The 19,896-nt window shown below is 40.1% G+C and overlaps 1 protein-coding gene across 2 annotated transcripts in view; it reads left to right on the forward strand.

Moving 5' to 3' along the window:
* The window catches only part of LOC124868280 (teneurin-3-like), a 474,572-nt gene that overhangs the window by 323,005 nt on the left and 131,671 nt on the right, over positions 1-19,896 (forward strand). For both annotated transcript variants that reach the window (XM_047365339.1, XM_047365340.1), the window contains 4 exons: positions 2,440-2,559; positions 8,081-8,164; positions 9,673-9,797; positions 18,046-18,298. In XM_047365339.1, the coding sequence (XP_047221295.1) occupies positions 2,440-2,559; positions 8,081-8,164; positions 9,673-9,797; positions 18,046-18,298 (582 nt within the window). The remainder of the gene's footprint in view (positions 1-2,439; positions 2,560-8,080; positions 8,165-9,672; positions 9,798-18,045; positions 18,299-19,896) is intronic.

The following is a 19,896-nucleotide window of genomic DNA, read 5'->3' on the forward strand; positions in this document are numbered from 1 at the left end:
GCAAATATTATCTAATATATCTATTGTGAGCTCATCTGTCGAAAGGACATTGTTCCTGAAGTCTAGGTCATACTGTTTGTCATTATGTTCGAAAATAGCTCGGACCCACATACAGAGAACATTCAGGAGGAGGAAGTAAAATAAAGGTTGTTTATTGAAGATATAGTCAGGAACGGAACGGATGAAATATCTCACTGTAAGGAGAGAAGAGAATGGATGAGTACGGAGGGAAAAACGGAACAAAGAGCAAATAGTTATTTTGATACAGAGATCAGCTTACTGGGTTATGATGGTCAGGTCGCCAGGGGGAATGAGATTCAGGATCCAGGTCTTAAGCAGGTATATCCGTAGAGAGTTCACTTGTTGCTGTTCTGTGGAGCTCAGGTTACCGTAAACAAGTTCGATGTGCGGTGGCTTACGTTGGAGGGTGGACAGGGTACGCTTGTGGCTTGGCTCAGGAGACGAAGAGGACAGGAAGCTGCCAGCTTGATGCGAATCCAAACGAAGGTAGATCACAAGATAGGAATCCTCAGAATGAAGACAGGCTTGATCATCCAGAGTAACTTTCAGAAACGTAGTCCAGAAAACTCAATGACATAGATCCAAAGCTTAGGCTTTCAAAATCTGCAGAGGAACAAAAAATAAAGTTAAACGAGGTCGAAGAACGAAGCATAGACTTAGAGTGTGGCTCGGGTTTGGACCACTGTGGCAAAACACTCTCGCACTGAAGTGCTGGCAGCCTCCTGCTTAAGTACTCCTTCTGGCAATCAGTGGAATAAGTCGCACCTGTCACCCAGAACACCTGAGAGCTCCAGCACCACCTGAGAATGAGCACATGTAGCAAGCACAAAAACACAAACACACACAAACCCAGATCCTGACACTGTTATATTGTTTCAGAGACTAGAGGTGTTCTAGCAACCCTTCCAAACAAGCCAAACTTCTCAATCTTTTTCCTTTTTTATTATATTGAACTTTTACAATGAGGAATCAGTGTGTTTTCATACAAGAGGGTCAATGTAAATAATTTTAGAACCTTGTAAATACCCAAATACTGTCCCACATTACAGTACGTTCTGATGCAAAAAGTCTAAAAGAGGTGTATTTTCTGTTTCTCTAAAAAAAAGGAAAAGATTTTGGGAAAATGCTTATCAAGTGGTGACTGAAAATTCATTAAACATTTTCGAGACTGTTCTGATTTGATAACAGTTTTTTTGTTTCTCAGCACTTCAGTAAAGTAAGTAGGATAAATTCAAAAGGAACATAGGAGCCAGAGACTTTCCAATAACTCAGCTTTATTGCTGTAGATTTGGCAGAAAACTTTGAGAAGATCTTTTTCTGTGTTCCTCCTGTGTGCATTTGGTCTGTCTACCTATGCTTTACCTATGGTTCTGCTTTTACACATAAACTAATATTTCTGTAGCACCATTTCACATTTCAATCAAATGATAGATTCTAAGTACATATATTCCAGTTGACCCTAGTTGTCAAACAATGCAGTGAAATTCATGTTATTCAAATGAAAGTATGAAAGAGAGCACATACAATTAGTCACAGTAGAAGCTCAGCCAGTTGCTATGTCCAGGAGAGACAGGGATAAACACTGAAAGACAGGGCCAAGTGTATCATCTGTAGAAGGTGAGCATTAAGTTGTTGGCAGCAGCAGCTTAGCTAAGCCTAGCCTTAAAAGTAGACAGGGTGTCTGCCTCACAGACTAAAACTGGGAGCTGGTTCCACAGGAGAGGAGCCTGATAACTAAAGGATCTGCCTCCCATTCTACTTCTAGAGACTCTAGGAACCACCAGTAAACCTGCAGTTATGTATTTGAATACATCAGAGATTTGAGTGTTCTGTTAGCAATATATGGAACAATCAAATCTCTGATGTATTCAAATAGAAGAGAAAATAACAAACCCCTGCAGGTCCAATTCCTTTGTAGTTAAGGTTATTGTCATTATCAGCCTTAGTCCAACAGAATGAGACAGAATAGTGAGCTTTCTGACCAATCTGTATGAGAGCATGTAAACATAGACTACTGAAAATAGGAATGCGGTTTTTAATTCTCCTGGATTGACGAGGCATAACAGAACAACAAAGCCATACTGTTTTGGCTCTTCACCAGCAGACACCAGAATTCATCATACATAATGTTCTGTAGAAGAGAATTCAAGTTAGAAATGAGATGTGTGTGATTGAACAGAAATGAGCCTCATGGTTGTGGATGGTTCTGTTCTATTCTGATGGATACAAAATCACTTTAACTCTTTTTGTCCTTATATTTCTATTTCCTCTCCACACTGTTCCCCCGTGGCATATATCATTTTGCTCCTCTGCTCAACCCATCTCTCTGTTTCTCTTTTGGCCTTCGACTGTATTAATCTACATTGTCCTGCTTGGCATTCTTCTCTTTAACTCTTTTGTTTTGCTTCACCTCTGCAGCTATGCACCTGTTCGGTTTGAACTGGCAGCTACAGGAGAGCGAGAGTTATGGAGCATTTGAAAATGGAGGGGGAGGAAGAGATACAACTCCTAACACCTTAGTACTGTCTACAGACAATGGTGAGTTTGGCTGAAATCTGTTGGTTTTGTTTTCCCTCATACATGAAAACTAATAAATGTTTTGGTCAACCTTTGACCTCAACTAAAAAATAGTCTTCACCAGAGTATTCTCTGGAAAAAAAACTGAGCCTGGTGTTGAGCTGTAATGTTAACCATTTTTACTGGTAATGATGGCACAGTTATGATCTCTTCAGCCAGAACAATGCACTTCATTTTTCTTGTTAAAAGGGAGTGGTTCCTCACTACAGTCACCACGTGCATACTCAAGAGGAGGCATGCTGTCAGTTACTCAGTGTAACTGCTTAGGCAGCTTTACATTCAATTCAATTCAGTTTTATTTATATAGCGCCAATTCACAACACATGTTGTCTCAAGGCACTTCACAACAGTCAGGTACATACATTCCAATTAATCCTAACAATTGAACAGTGCAGTCGGAGTTAGCTTTTTATTCTTTTATTCTTACATCAGTTTTTATTATATGAGTTTTATTGTTATATGATTATTTGATTATGACTTTGATAATTTTTGTACTATAATTAGCGCTGGGTTGGACTCTGTGCACTTGAATCCAAATGTGACAGTATGGTTGGATTACATCCACCAGTCAGTTTCTTAGATATTAGATACAGTCTACTTTGTTTGATTGGTTGTTAACACAAACAAAGAATAAGAAAATCACATTTCAGCAACTAAATAATTTTTTTGAACTTCTATGAATCTTCACCACTTCTAGGTGTTAAAAAGCAGAGTGAGGATTAGGTCATCTGGGGAGACTACTGGAAGGCCTGGGAGGAGGAGACTCAGAGTGGGGTTGCATTCTTTTGGAAAATGGCTTTTTTTCCTGAGTCCACTTAGGACCCACCTCAGATGGGATGAAAAGAAGAGAATAAATAATGAGGAAGTAGGGATAAGGGTAATGGGATTAAGGGGAAGAAGAGGATTGAAGGTGATGGTACGAAGGGAAGGAAGAAGGATAAGGTGAGAAGGGAAAGGGTAAGGGAGGGTGACTGGGGTTGAAAGAACGTGACAAACTGTGAGATATGGATGAACTGAGTATAAGTAGACTGCAGGGTAATTAGAGGGGTGGTTTGGGCGTGGCCCTGCTCCCAAACCTAAGTTAACATATTAACTTCATTTCACTAGCAAGCTCCACGCCACAAAGATATGAGATTAAACGTGTATTTGAAGGAAGGGGTAGAGGGGATGGATGAACTGGGAGTGAGGATTAGGTCATCTGGGGAGACTGCCGGAAGGCCTGGGAGGAGGAGACTCAGCATAGGGGTGGAGTCTTGAGGAAAATGGCTTCTTTCCCCAAGCACCCCCAAAAAAAGTTCAAAACTGAGTTAAGCAGAGGTGAGAGTTAGCTTAAATCACTTAGATTATTACGAATTATTATTATATGAAGGGTTTGCATGGGATGACCAACGACAAAGGATTTGAATTGTTTGATCCAAGATCCCCTGTCTGAATGCCGTAGATGCTGCTCCAATACGGAGGGTGTAGACTGAATAATACTCGTCTTAGATGCTGGACCTCAGCAGAATTTGATGGATATGTAATGAAGAGTGCATCTTGAGGTGAGGCATTTGCGGATAGTCTGGACTGAACGTATTTAGAGATTGGTTCATATGGGCTGAGGAAGGAGTTAAGGTGCAAGAGATGGATTAGAAAAGAAAGCGCTAGCTGGTCAGTTTTACTTCTCCAGAGAGTGAAGATAAGAGTGTTGTGACTGTTAATGGAGATATCTGAAAGGCATGGATGAAGGATGGGGTAAAGAAGGATAATGCCTGGATGAGGATGGGGTGAACTCTGACGACTGCAGGAAGCTGAAGAAGGCTAGCAGAAACATAGATTCCAATGTCCAGTTGGTGGACGGAGATAGATCGCTGGAGTGCAGCATGAGGTGAAGTAGATCTGATTTGAGTGGTAGACCTTGAGGGATGGCTGATGGGGTTCTTGCTTTTTAAGCTCTTTAAGAAGCAAGGGTTTGTGGCAGTGAGTAATAGATGAGCAACTGTTACCTGTTACAAGCTTGAAAAAAAAAATAACGCCAGAAAGGTAAGTCTGGATGGTAGAGGAACGTATTTTGTGGACTGAATGGAAGTAATTAATGAAGTGACAGATAGACGTAGTATCGAGACAAGGAAAATCCAGTTGATAAGCTGCATGAAATGATTTGAAGCTGTTCCAGCCTGCCAAGTAGGCTGACAGAGTGCAAGGAACAAGACTGTTGAGGATGGCTTCTTGAGAAGCCTCGGAGAGATTGACTAGCTGGGGAGTTGAAGATCGTTGAAGAAAGTGGAGGGACTGGAGTTGAATAGGTTTCTGGTTCTGGTCCCAAAAGTCAGAATTTTTGAAATGAGAAGCAAGCCAGAGCATCAGCAATTCTGTTCTGATTTCCTAGAACGTGAGCTGCAAGAAGGAGGAATTGGTGTTGGGGGAGATTAGAGTAAGACTGCGAACAAACTGCATGATTTCTATGGAGCGAGAACGATTTCTACGACTGGTGTATTATCTGAGTGCATCAGGATTGACTTCTTGGACCATTCATGCCCCTTAAGGATTGCTGCTATGATGATGGGATAAAGCTGGTGAAGTGTTGATGAGGGCGAATGCGACTGTGCCTGGAGAGATCTGATCTCTGGGGGCCATTTGGAAGCAAACCACCTGCTGCTGTGTTAGCCACCAAACCCCATTGAGGGCGCTGCATCTGTGTAGAGCTGAATATCATCAGGATGAGTAATAAAATCATTGTTGAAAAAAGATGTGCCATTCCAAGAGGAAAGAAATTGATGCCAAAGACGCTTTTCCATTTTACATGAGTCGTCAAGGATGAGTGAACTGTGAAGAGACGGGATGCAGGCAACTTTAGACAAGAGATTAGATATGGAAGATTTTCCCTGAGGAATGATTTGAATGGCGTACTTCAGGTGGCCGAAAAGTGTTAACAGCTGTTGTTTGGAACATCTGTCAGTGAGCAGGAAGTTTGAAAGAAGCAGAGTGATTCAATGTATTTTTTTAGAGGCAAAGATGCTTGGAAAGAGGTGAGGATGAATGGGTAGGTAAAATCAGGAATGATTTATATGCCCAGGTGAAAACTGTGTTAGAACCCACTAATGAGAAAGTCCATAATGTCTCTCAGGGTGATTTTCTAGAGCAGAAATGATAGCATTAACCTCAACCGGTATGGAGAGGTGCTTCCTTAGTCAGTCTGTTGTGGATGTGGGATTGTGGGGGCAGGAGTTCCTTGCATGGGCTCTGCCACAGAAGGAGTAGGCATGCAGCAATCTGCAGCTGGAGATTAAACAGTCAAGGTCATTGAAATTGTTCCCAGCCATCCTGCCTCCCTGATACAGAACAGGGCAGCCACATTTGTCAGTACCCTTAAGGATTGGAATATTGATGGAGGGGCAGGTGTCGCTGGGTTTGGGAAGAATTGGTGGAGGAGGGGCAGCAGAAGACAGGCAATCAAGAACTGTGAAGCTACGAGAGGAGGAACAAGAGCAGAGCAGGATGAAGGTTTTATATGCAGTGGCGAGATGAGATGGAGTGCCACAAAGATTGCATGATAGACAAGTACGAACAGCGAAAATGTGGCAGTACAATTCGGAGTCGAGAGAACCCCAGTACATCCCCTGATTCAACTGCTGCAAGCGACCTGTGGCCTGGGTAGTGAAGATGATGTGGTATTGATAGAAACCGGTGCTTCCAAAACAGAGAGCCATGTCGAGAATAATGGAAAGATAGTCATCAAGTTCTGACCTACAGTCTGGATAAAGTGAAAACATGGTATCCCTAAAAAGTGAACTGCCAGGGCAAATTCAGTTGGAGTAAGGTCTTTTGAACGAGAATCTAGTGGATGGCTTAGCTGCATAAACCCCAGACTTGTTTGCAATTCCCTGGACTGACTGAAATCAATGAGAGATGGCTGAAGGAGTTGTGCTAAAGCTACGTAAACATTAAGAATTTGTTGACGTAAGACAGGAGATACAGGGGAAGGACGTTGAATTCATGGTTGTGGGGGTGGAACTCCTGTGGAGACGTTGTAAGGATTATTACAGTGAGAAAACCCATTTGGGAATGGAGGGAATGGGAAGGGATTGGGGATGGAAAGGGGAAGGGACTGAGGAGGGAAATGGGGAAAGGATGGACTAGTAGGAAATGGGGGAAGTCCTGGAGCGCTAGGCTGAGTTGGATAATCAGTAGCCATAAAAGAAGATGACTGAGGCTCTTGATGGATAGAACAGCTGCAGGCGTTTGAAAAGGAGCAGGGACCATATTAACTTGAATGGGAGGAGGGAGGAATGAAGGATGAAAGGATGTATGTGCAAGGGGATTTTGTGAAGCCTGTGAAGACAGTGATGAAATAATGGAGGAGAGGAGCTGGGAAAACTCAGACAGAGAGGATGCAGGCACAAAGGAAAATACAACCTGGCCCCCATTAGGGGGAGCTGTTGACGCAGGCAGATGTCCTGAAGCCCAGCAGAGCCGAGACGTCACCGGAGGTGTTCGTGGAGGAAACAGATCTTGGGGTAGAAGCTGGAAGCCCGGGGCATTTGGATGTCGGAGATACTGCTGCTTGTTGTGGTATGGAAGTCATGAGCAGTTGGAAAAATCTTGACTTGTTGTCGGTGTGGCTGAATGGGATACCTTTGTCTTTGAGCGTACGTTGAAGGCAAGCTATGGTTCAGGCCTTGATGTTGCGGGGGGTTGGAACAACTGAAAGGAATGCTGAGGTGTGGGTGTGTTGATGGTGTTTGGTGGGAAAAGCCTGGGAGCCCGATGCTGCCTGGGGGAATGAATGGATTGCCTTTTGCCTATAGATTTACCACGGCTGCAGGTCTTTGGTCTTGATGAAAGAGAGGGGTTGACTTCTGGATAAGGCTGAGCTGGAGGTAATACTGTGCGTGACTAAGATCGAGGGTCAAAAATCACTGAACGCAGAAGATTATGACGGGAAACCTGTCTCATCATGGGATTACAAGTTTTGGCAGAAGATAGATTGTGAAGCAGGTCGTCTTCTGAATCAGAGGGATTGAGCTGAAGAGTGAGATCACCTTTCATAGTAAGTCAACACTAAGTTTGAATGCTGGAAGCATGAGCGTTGTGTGACGGTTGAAAGAACTTGACAAACTGTGAGGTATGGGTGAACTGGGTATAAGTAGACTGCAGGGTAATTAGAGGTGTAGTTTGGGCGTGGCCCTGTTCCCGAACCTAAGTTAACATATTAACTTCATTTTTCTCTATAAGAAATCACAGAATTTGTCTAAATAAAGACAAAAAAGGTAAAAATGAAACATCAAACCATATGTCACTAATTTCCCAGTAAGTTATTTTATTGGATTGCATAAAACTTTAAAGACTCTTCCTGATAAGCAGAACAGGCTGTCTTGCTTTGTAGATTACTTTTTCCATGCACATGTCTGCGGTAAAACAGCTGTAAGTATATCCTTTACATTAAATGCAATCATATCTACTTTAAACTGGTTGTCAGGTGGATGTGTTTTTGACTTTGCAGGCAAGATATTTCTTCTAGAGAACAACACCATAGACACAGGAGAGTCAGACATGGGGAAGCGAGTCATACAAGATGTTCCACCAGGTTAGTATGCACAGAAGCACACGTGGATTGTAATGCTGTCACATACGGCCACCAGTGTTACCAGTGTTTCTGTACTATTACCTGATGCAGATTCGGTAGGAAATGTACACAAGTTCATTGTTAGAACCACTGACAGCAGTTGGACTCAACTAAATATACAAACTACTTTTTCCGAGTTGAACCGCAGTTAGACCTGTTGCATATATATAATCTGACTATTCTTCATGATAATCATGATTTAGTTAAACTGTAAGGAATTCTACTCTAAAACAACATAAATGTGAAGTACTAGCTGACACACTGTTGCAAATCAGCCATTTCTGTGAATTGCACCTTTGCACCAATGCTACAGTATTTATGAAACTGTCACTTAAAAATCATAACAATGACCCAATAATGACATTACATAATCTCATGCTACACTATGCAGATGGTTTACTCACTTGGGGAGGCTGAAAGCCTCAAACTGAAAGTAAAACCTAAGGCATCCCTGTCTGATTGTTGGACTGACCACTCATAACACACTAAAATTTCATTACCAGACGTCCAGTTGACGTCATAATTTATAACTGTGTTATTATTTAATCAAAAAGTTAAAGTAACTGTGATTCATTACAGGCACTAGGGCAAATTTGGAATTACAGCCATTTCTGAAAATGTTCATGATCACAAATTGCATTACATTAAATTATCTTCTGCACTTTTTGTGCGCAAAGTTTGTTGCTGTTTCATTTTCCCCACACCTCTTACTTTGAGAGCTCGAGGTTCACCTCTTGTCGAGGCGACACACCGGTCTAATAATCAGCTCAGATTTATATCAAGGTGGAAGCTCTTTCTCTGCCAAAGTGAAAGGATTTAACATTTTATACAGAATCAAATCAAAACAGACGTATGGCCACAGCAGTGTGTGCTCACCTGTTCACCTATCATGCATGTCATGCTCTCTAACAGGGAATGGCTCGACATGGAGCAACTTGAATTTACAGCGCCCCCTGTCTGTCTACTACTTTACTTGCCTCTGTACTTTGATATTAAGCCTCTGTGCTGTGAGATGATGATTTCACATTTAAAAACAGTCAACATTGTTTATATTTATGAAAACTTTTGTAAAGTAAAAAAAAATTTAACTTCATGTAATTTGTTAAATTACTTTGTTTAAGTCACTGAAGTAGTTGCATACTATTACCCTTTAAATAAAGTATCTTGTAACTGTAACTAGTTAGTTTTTCAAAGTAACCTGCCCAATATTGGTGATAAATGATAACTGTGGCAGTTTATCTGATGTAAATGTATGCCACAGAAAATAACAGCATTTGTGGGTCTCATTAGATAGATGGATTGTGAAAATTTCTAACAACACAAATAATGGTATTTTAAGAAATGATGTTATGACAAACATGTCAAGTTGTTGCTTGTTTTGTCATGAACATGTACATTCTCCAGAGATTGTCTGATATGTGCATCACAGTTTAAATGACTTCTTCCTCCTTGTTTGTTTCTTATCCAAGGTGTATTCTGGAGGTCCCAGCTTTATATTGACCAGCCGCAGTTCTTGAAGTTCAACATATCAGTCCAGAAAGATGCACTGGTTGGGGTGTATGGTCGGAAAGGCCTTCCGCCATCACACACACAGGTTGGTCCTCTGAAAACCTCAGACATGGATAGCATGTCCAATTAAATATTTTTTTATACATCAACGTTACTTTGGACTGAGATGGTGCTCACCAAGAAAGAAAATACTGATCCAAAATTCAAAGATTCCAGCTCAAGTCAAATCTTCAGCCGCCCACACAGACAATCCAGCTTCTGGAGAGAAATGTTTTAGTCAGACGAGACATAGAATGATCTATTCAGTAACAATAAGACAAAATATGTTTAGAGGAGTCAAGCTGAGACTTTTAAATGAAAAGGGTTTACCTTCTGCCAAGCATGGTGGTGGTGTTCTCATGTTGAGGTTCACTTTCCTACCTAAATAACTCTTCAACTTCACCTCAAATTAACTGCTCAATGTTTGAAACGGCAAGACAAAAGAGTGTTCCAACAGACGATTGAACCCAAATACTCATCAAAGCTCCTTCAATAATGGTTGAAGCAGGCTAACATTATATTGGCCTGTGGAATGGCTGTGACCTTAGTTTAACTATGCCTAAAAGCCAGGTCCATGTCAGAGAACTAGTTTATATATTTGAACTTGGATTTATTCATTAATCATTTGCAGATTCTAGAAAACCTTCAATAAATCAAACACTGAAATGCTAAATTTGGACGTTCCTTTCACTCTGAAGCCTTTGAGGCCATAATTGTTGTACACATTCTGAAAAAATATTTGAAATCAGTACTGAAAAATGTATTTAAAAAAAAGGAGTATGAAGAATGTTTATATTTCCGGAATTTAATCCTTAAACCCACTGTCTAAATATTGTGTTCATCCCACCTTCCTTCTTGGTGTCCTTCTTTCCTTTGTTCCTCCCTCTTCCTTTAAGTTCAGTCTTCTTCCTTTGTTTCATTCTTTATTGTATTTGTTCTTTTCCCTCCCTTTCTCCATCATTTTCTTCCTTCTTTCTTCCCCCTCTTCCTTGTATCCTTACTTTTTTTTACCTTCTGTCATTTACTTTCTTGTATCCTTCTATTCTTCCTTGTGTCTTTGTCTTGTTCTTGTCATTCCCTGTCTTGTTCCTTCCTTCCATCTGTCCTTTCTGACTTCCTTTTTTTCTTAGTTGTCTTACCGTTCTGTCCTTCATTGTTTAAAAAAAAAACCTTGGTCTCTAACGTGTGTACTTCCTTTATTTCTCCCTCATTTCTCCATCTCCTTCATTGAAAATGTGACAGAACCCTGTCTATAAGAGAAGAACTTTTGGCCTACGATGGGTTCTTTACAAGGAAAGATCGAGCCCAAAGTTAAAAACACAAATGTTCTTGTTTTCTTTAATACTTCAAGTGGTAGATGGTTCATTTGAATGAAAGGCATTTTGAGACAGTGGATCATCTTACATATGCGCTTTGTATTCTATGATTGAATAAAACTGAAAGAGGAAACAACTGAAATGCATTCCCTGGTTGACTATGTTGGCACTGCTGGGATGTGGGGCTACAAAAGCGAAGCATGGTTTGAGAATCACCAATATTTCAGCAACTGGAAAAAAGATTAGCATTCCCATCAGTGTTGGTATGCTTCTTCTCTATTTCCCACACTTCTCCTGCTTAGAGCCGTGTTGTGCAATATGGAAAAAAAGGATTTTATGGTTACTTCTGTTGCTGTGTCTGAGATGAAAACTAAAACAAAATGTTAATGCAAAACATCAGAAATGACTGCTTACTACTGCTCTGATGATAAACATGAAGCAAAATGAAACACATTTGAAGGAGATCTAATTAGACCTTAACTTAAAATTGAACTTCATCTGGAAGAGATTAAGGGTGTTAGAGTTATGTTGGTCATAACCCTAAACTAACGTAACTGCCAAATAATTATCCCCCCTCTTTTCTTGTTGAGCCTGGACTCTGTCTCAGCTGACATGGGATATGAGCCAGTGTACACCCTGGATAGGTCTCCATTTCACCACATGGCCATTACGTGCAGACATTCACCCATGCACACCGACATGCAGGGACACAGGAAACTCCCAGTCCACACAGAGAGACAGGCATAGTCAGAGCCAGAATCATCAACTGTGCAGAAATAGTGCAAATCACTTCATCTGTGTTCCGTCCCTCGACTCAGGTACCATGGCAGATTAGGAAAACAATACAGCAGCAAAATGTTTGTGTGCATTTATCATTATAAATGTCACATTTTAAACTGCATTAAGTTGGAAATCATTTCGAAGATGGGAATGAGGCAGTAAAAACCACAGGTACAGCTCCATCTTTGTTTTCATCTGTCTGTCCGATTGATTCCACCACATCAGAAAGATGGCTGCCTGTGATTTAAGGAGGGGAACAAACATCCAAGCCTTGTGTGATTCGTTCAACCTTTTATTCGTTTAACAAACACCAGAGCTTCCTTTAAAAAATAACTCTTTCTCAAAATGTCAAAACCTCCCATCCCTTCCTGAGTCTCGGTCAAATGCTTTATGTGTTATTAGTTAAAAGGGAAGCAGATTAGCTTCATCTACTTCTTTATTTGACTTACCTTCATCTGTGTGTGGCCAAAAATAGTTTCCTGCTGCGCTACTCCTAATGCTGCTCAGTGTTGGCATATTCCTAATGGAAAAGCATGCAGACACGTCCTTGTCCTTAAACATTAGAGTCAAGTTATCATTATCCCTTCTTAGTTTGCAGATCCAAGCTTTTAAATGTTAAACTTTCACAAAAAAGCTGTCTAGCTTCCATTTGCTTCTAACTTTTTGATTCAAAGGTTCAAACTGAAAGTAAATGTTGCTTATTAATAAAATCACACTTATGTCAAACATTTCAAATTTGGCATGAAGGTGCGGCTACCAAAACAGAGAAATGAAATCAGAGAGCACCCATGGCATAATGATTAAAACTTTAGAGAAGGTTAACGTTTCATGCCATCTGCCTACATGGATTTAGGTTTACAGTGGTGTTAAATATACTTTTCCATCTCCAGATGTACTTTTTGTTAAGGGGTTTTACTTACATTTAGATGCACATTTCCTGTCAGGTATTTTTATTTATGTTTTTAGATTTTTATGTTTCTGAAATAGTCTGATGTAAGCTTGCATTGATTGTTCCATCAGTGATGGTACTGCTCTGGCCTTGACACTACAAACCATAATACTAAGGCCATAATGTTTTACAGATGAAACGTAGGAAGTATGATAAATTGAGGCTTTTCTCATGTTTGCTAGCATATTCTTCTTTATTGTTGGAACCCAGCTCATCATCGCTGCTATATGTTCTGATGGTGGAAGCATTACTTTAACCAAGGCTCGAGATTCACAGTTGTTCAGAGTTACTTTGACTTCTTTCACAATTGACGACCCTTACCCTTAGTATGACTTATTTTCCTGGTTGATGTCTCATTGTCAAGGTAATTCAGTTCAGGTCAGCATATTTTTATTTATTTGGATTAACAAAACACAAAACCATGTGTCTAGGGACTTTACAGCACAGAACAGTTCCATTTTCTATGTCATTTTGTATGTGTTTCAGATGTATTATCAGACAAAAATGACCTGAGTAAATACAAAACGCTTTTTTCAAATGATGGTTTGATTTTCTAAGTGGGAAAAGCTATCCAAACCAACCTGAGTGTTTTATTTTGCTACAGAGGAATTTTGTTCCTACCTTTGTTGCAGAATTGTCTTTAATCAACATTTTGTTTTCTTGTTTTCTATGTTTGTTTGAGTCATTCAGAGGCGGGCTTGCTGGTGTGCATTGGACCATTGTCCTGCTGTATCATCCAAGTGTAATTCAGCTTAAGGTCACAATATGATGGCTGGATACTCTCCCTGACAATTCTCAAGTATCGAGCAGAATTCTTTGTTCCATTAATCACAGCAAAACATCCAGATCCTGAAACAGCCCCAGACCATCATAAAACCATTGCTGTATTTGAATACTAGCGTGTTTTCTCCAAAATGCTGTGCTAGAGTTACACCAGATGTAGAAGAACATACACCTTCCAGAAATGTCCACTTTGGTCCCATTAGTCCACAGAATGTTTTCTCTAAAGTTTAGGGAAACATCAAGATGTTTTTGGCCAATAAGACAGGCCTTTCTGTTCTTTTTGGTCAGTAGTGGTGTTAGCCCTGGGACTCTCACAGGGATGCTATTTTTTCCCAGTCTCGTTGTTATTGTCGTTACATAACACTTACTCTGACATTACCCGAGGTAAGTGTTTTAGATGTTCTGGTCTTCTCTGTGAACTCTTGGTGAGTCTTCGGTGCATTCTTGGTGTAGTTTTGCTAGGCCGCCTACTCCTGGAAAGGTTTTCTAATGTTCCATGTTTTCTCCATTTGTGGATGATGGCTCTCACTGTGGTTCTCTCGAGTCCCAATGCCTTAGAAATGGCTTTGTAGCCCTTCCCAGACTGATAGATGTCTGTGACTATGTTTCTCATCTATTCTTGAATGTCCACATCATGTCAAGGCATGATGTGGTGCTTTTGAAGATTTTTCTGCATACTTCATCTAGTCAGACAGGATCTCATTAGGTGATTTATTGTTTCTACAGGTCAGGCAGTAATGGAATGTGGATAATAAGATTGATATTATATTTTTGCATTGGGTCAGCTTGAATTATAGCTTTTCTTTTCATATGTGAAATCATCATTTCAAAACTGCTTTTCATATTTACTCAGGTAATCAGATACTCAGGTGTGAAATTAAAATTTGTTTGATGATTTGAATCATTTAAATGTGATGAAAAAGCAAAAACAAAGTAACTCTGTAGAGGCCAAACACTTTTTTCCAAGCATCAAATGTACAATTGAATTCAGTCCATTCAGATTCGGTTCATTCCAATCCAATTCATTCTATAGTGGAAGTTAAATATGGTTTAGTTTATCCAGCTATAATACAGTTAAATTGGATATAGTTAATTCTAAAATGCCAGTTAATAATATTTTGTCTAATGAAGGCCTTTGAATAGCATTAAGTATCTTATTTTGCAGCAAAACCTCATTCAGTGAATGGGCTAAAGATGAGCAGCAATTTGCCTGTATTGGTTGGAAGTTGAAGGGTATCTCAGAAGCAAGCACTGGGCCAGGAGTACTTTCAGAAAAGACAAAGTCACTGTAAGTGATAATCAAGCATACAGACGTAGAGAAGAGGGTAAAATACTTGTGAATACTTGTGGTCAGTATGTGGTCCAGCAGCCTAAGCCTATAGCAGCATAACTATAGCAATAGCTCAGGGTAACCAAAAACGAAAGCTTAGTCTTAAAAGTCGAATTTTAACCATATCCTCATTTCCGAGTTGTACCTTCTTGGGTTGAAGGTGAACTCACAATCATCAAGCAGTGGTCCACTAAATACTCTGCAACTTTTAAGAAGACCATGATTTATGCCGAATGATACTTCGTTGTATGTATTGAAGTACTCCACTGTATGACTAGCCAGTCTGTATCACTTTAGGACAAGATATTTGTTATTAAAGTAAATATGTGCATAATGTTATCTAGAGTAAGTAAATGGTTAGGCAGTTTTAACCAGTTATTTTATTTATTTAACCTCTTCAACTCTAAAGGGCTGGATTGGCTGAGATCATCTGACTTTCTCAGAAATCATGACATAGTTACAGATGATGATTTTGTTCCAGAAACATATGTCGTCTTGGTCAGACTGTGATTTATCTGTGTTCTTTAAATAAAACAGGACACCCACTGTCATGGCCTAGCTTCAATTCCCCCAGCAAAGGAACTCTAACCATGCTTAAGAAAGCACGGTTTGAAAACAATGGTTTGTCTTTTCTAAATATAAAATACCAGACCAAAAAGAGCAAAGCTTAGAATTAATACGATTCAATTATATCAAAATCCGTCATCAACTATGCATAAAGAAAGGGTATACATTCTAACTTTTTAACCAGTGTTTTGATGGAAAACTTCACAGAAAATACATCGTGATATTGTGAAAATGTTGCTGACTCAACTAGTCCAATCAATGTTCAGCTGTTCCCGACCCAAAAGTATTGAAACGTGAAACTTTGCAGGTCAGACAGAATAAACCCAACACACTCAGCTAACAAGAATTTCACAAAACCTGTTTTGTATTGTTGTCTTTGATACAACCAGGGTCATCAATTTTCTTTGTGCATTATTGCTTTTTGGTTTCTGAGACTCTGTCCAAGTGTTGCATGTTTGATGTGAAGCACCACTTGGTACAATTCAGATCAGGTCTGAATTCAATCCAAATCAATTTATTTGAAGAGGCCCAGCCAATTGTTTTGAGCCAAGCATGTGGTAAAAGTGGAAAGTTTTTAACAGTTGGAAAACAGTGGGAAACATCCAGCAGAACCAGGCCCACTATGAGTTGCCATCAGCTGCAAATGGCTGGGAGTTAAGAGGACAGAAAGTTAATTCCTCAAGCACATGCAACAGCATGCACACAGTTCACAAGACCCACTCATATCTTGACACATTTCACTGACTGATAAGACTGATAAGTAATTCAGAAAAGAATAGAATAGAAATCTATTTTATTGTCCCTCAGTGTGGAAATTCAGGTGTGTCAGCAGCTAGGTAAAAAGCAAATGGAAGCATACATGTATTCACACACATAAAAAAACTATAAAAAGTAAGAGTAGACTGTACAGTAAAGGACACAAAATAAAACATAAGAAAAATAAATGCTGTACAGTTATTAAAAATGGCATACTCAGATTGAAAATATTTAAATTTCAAAAAGCGCATTTGTAATTGGGCAGAAAAACGCTACTTACTAAAAATGGACAATCTGTGCAAATAACAGCAGGGATGTAAACACTTACTGAGCTTGTTGAGAGCAGTGAAAGTAATAAAGTCAAACAGCTTCTGGGGGGAAGGATCTGTGAAAACGCTCCTTTGTGCACCTAGGGTGCAGCAGTCTGTCACTGAAGGAGCTCTCAAGTTCTGAAACATTGTCCAACAGTCTTATATTTTTTGCCAGTCTGTCTGTCTCCCATCACCTGCAGTATGTCCAGGGGAGATCCTAGGACAGAGCTGGCTTTCCTCATGAGCTTATCTAACCGCTTCCTCTCAGCTATAGATTAGCTGCTGCTATAATCCACCATAGAAAATGACAGATGCTGCCACAGGTCTTCAGGAATGCCCCTGTACTCCAAAAGATCTCAGTTTCCTTAGCAGGTAGAGTCTGCTCTGACCCTTCCTGTAAAGAGCATCAGTGTTGTGACTTCAGTCCAGTTTATTGTTCAGGTGATCATCCATGTACTTATAACAGTCCAATATGTCAGTGTCAGTTTCCTGGATGTGCTCCGCTGTCAGTGTAGTGGGTTTTCGCCTGCAAAAATTCACCACCACCTCCTTAGTTTTCCCTGCATTGATCAGGAGATGGTTCTGCTGGCACTGGTCTTGTGTCCACTCTGAGTCACTCTGTCATTCTCACCTGTAATGAGGCCGACTCTGGCAGAGTCATCAGAGAACTTCTGTAGATGGCAGCCTGGGGAGTTGATGGAGAAGTCTACAGCGTAGAGGGAAAATGGGAGTGGTGCCCGAACAGTTCCCTGTGGGGCCCCCTTGCTGCAGACCAGCAATAATAATAATAATAATAATAATATTTTCATATTATTTATTAGTCCACGCAGTTTTTGTTCTTTTATTGAATCATCTGGTAATCCTCCTGGGGCAAAGGCCACTGATAAACAATCTTCAGCCATCTCTTCCCTAATCCAGCTGGTTCCGTGTGCAGCCAAATCTCCGCTTTAAAAGACGTCTGTTTTAAAAATTCATCATCAGTTCTTTTGAGACCATCCTCTCTTCCTCCTCCCTTGTGGGCTCCAGGTTGGAGCTTGCCTGGCAATCTTATTTTGTTATTATGACATTATGGTGTAGATTAGGGACAGTCCATTGCCAGTGTCTTTTGAGAATATCCTCTCCCAAAACAACTGTTTTTTACATAACCAAATGTCACTGTTCTTTCTCATGAGGTGCACCAAACCCTCCTGTGACAAATCACCGACTCAACATAACCCCCCCCCCCCCCCCCCCCACACACACACACACACACACACACACACACACACACACACACACCCCACCCCCAAGACCCCCACCACCACAACAACTGCTGCAATGCTATTGTCAGGCTAGCAACCTTCCCCCTTTTTCCTATGAATGTAACAGTTGTAATTATGGCCAATCACTTCAATTTTTATTTCATCAGATCACAGAACAGGCTTCCAAAAATGAATGTATCTGTCCCTGAATGATGGCCATGGTGAATGATGTTTGTATTTCTATATATTTGTGTCTTCCAGTATGATTTTGTTGAGCTGCTGGATGGTAGTCGCCTCATTTCCAAAGATAAACGGGCCCTCAGTGACAAAGATTCCATGTATGCGCACCTAGCTGGTTTCCATGAGGAGTCCGGTGGAGGAGTGCGGCACACGCGCTCTGTCAACATGCTAGAGGCTGGCTTCATCCAGTACCTGGACACAGGAATCTGGCATTTGGCGTTTTACAATGATGGACGGAACACAGAGCAAGTCTCCTACAATACAATCGTCATTGGTAGGATGCGTGTCTGTGTTAGTAAGAACTGTATGTCTTTGAGTGACTGATTCCATTGTCTGCCTGGATTCATTAGACACTCAGAAATGTGAGCTAACCTTTAAGCTCTGAGTTAATTTTGGATTTTCAAAGAGTGATATCAGCCTTCACTGAATGGTTCTGGACTATAAACAAATGTTAGAGGGTCTTATTCACCCATTCACACTCACATACATCTCCTTCATTATGTTTTAATGCAGAATTTCTGCTCTCATTCATACTTTGATGAGTGTATGAAAGGTCATGGTTGAGATGCCATACAAAGGTGACTCATCATAAAAGGCCTGGGGTGCAAACGCTTGATCTTCTGATTAAATAATATCTACTTAATCACTGAGCTAAGGCCACTTTATGTGCTCATGGGATCCTGGGCACTTTATGTTACCAGTGAGCATTTTCTGCCTTAACATTCTAGAACCCAGTATGCCAAGAATAATAAAACACAGTGTTCCTATTGTTCTAGTGAGTTCTTTTAAAAAATGCTGAATTCAGTGTTTTGTAAGTTGACCCTTAGCAGGAACATGTTCCAAGATTGGCTCAGTGCCATTAAACTGAATTTATTCATGTTCTTAGTTATTTTCCTAAAGTTTAATTAATTCATTTTGCCAATGCAAAATCAATATAGTCAGAAGAAAGATTTACCAGACAAAATAATTTTGCATCAGCCTTATGCTTTTTGGCTTTGTTCTTCATGCTGAACTTTAGTCAGTCATAGAACCTTTTTCGTAGCCTGCTTTTATGTGAATGTTTTCCAAAAGTCTTTGACACACTTACTGCAAATTCTGAGAAAAAATTCTGAGCCTTGAACCTTTTAAAGATCTGGAAAAATGTTCTTTCATCTGAAATGTTTGCAGCAACATTTAAAGTCATTTTGATGCAAAGCAGGTAACCATTGAACAAGAACACAATAATTTCTGCTCAACGAACCTTTTTTTATAGCAACCACTCTGCTTCTATAATTATTGATAAAGGTTTTTTACCTGGACTCTTCTTGCAGCATTTACATGACTATCATCACAATTTTGTAGCAGTGCAAACAAAAATATAGGTTAATATTGATTTTTGTTAGAAAGTGCGTTGACATGGTTCTTTACAAGGACTTGATCTGCATCGGATCACTCTGCACAATAATCTGAAATCATGAATTGTTACAAAAACTGAAGCAACAAACAACATTTATGCCATCGCTGATACACACTGTATGTGATCTCTCATTATGTGCATGTGTGCCACTCATACACATATGCAGCTGTGTTTTTTAACACACACACACACACACACACACACACACACACACGCACACACACACACACACACAGGTCTTCATGGCCGGTTGTACAACTCACATAAGAAGAAAAAGAGCCAGCGAGACAGCAGGATAATTGGATTTTTAAATGTGTTGATGGGCCCGACTGGCTGAAACAACAGCAACCACAGAGAATTGGTCTCTCTATGTGCTCAATGCAGCTTTACTCTGTGCATGTTATTTCTTAAAATATTCAGTTTCATTTTCAATCTACCTAATTAATTTTCACCACTAAATTCTCTCCTTCTCATTC

The sequence above is a fragment of the Girardinichthys multiradiatus genome, chromosome 5, assembly GCF_021462225.1.
Source record: "Girardinichthys multiradiatus isolate DD_20200921_A chromosome 5, DD_fGirMul_XY1, whole genome shotgun sequence".
Taxonomy (NCBI): domain Eukaryota; kingdom Metazoa; phylum Chordata; class Actinopteri; order Cyprinodontiformes; family Goodeidae; genus Girardinichthys; species Girardinichthys multiradiatus.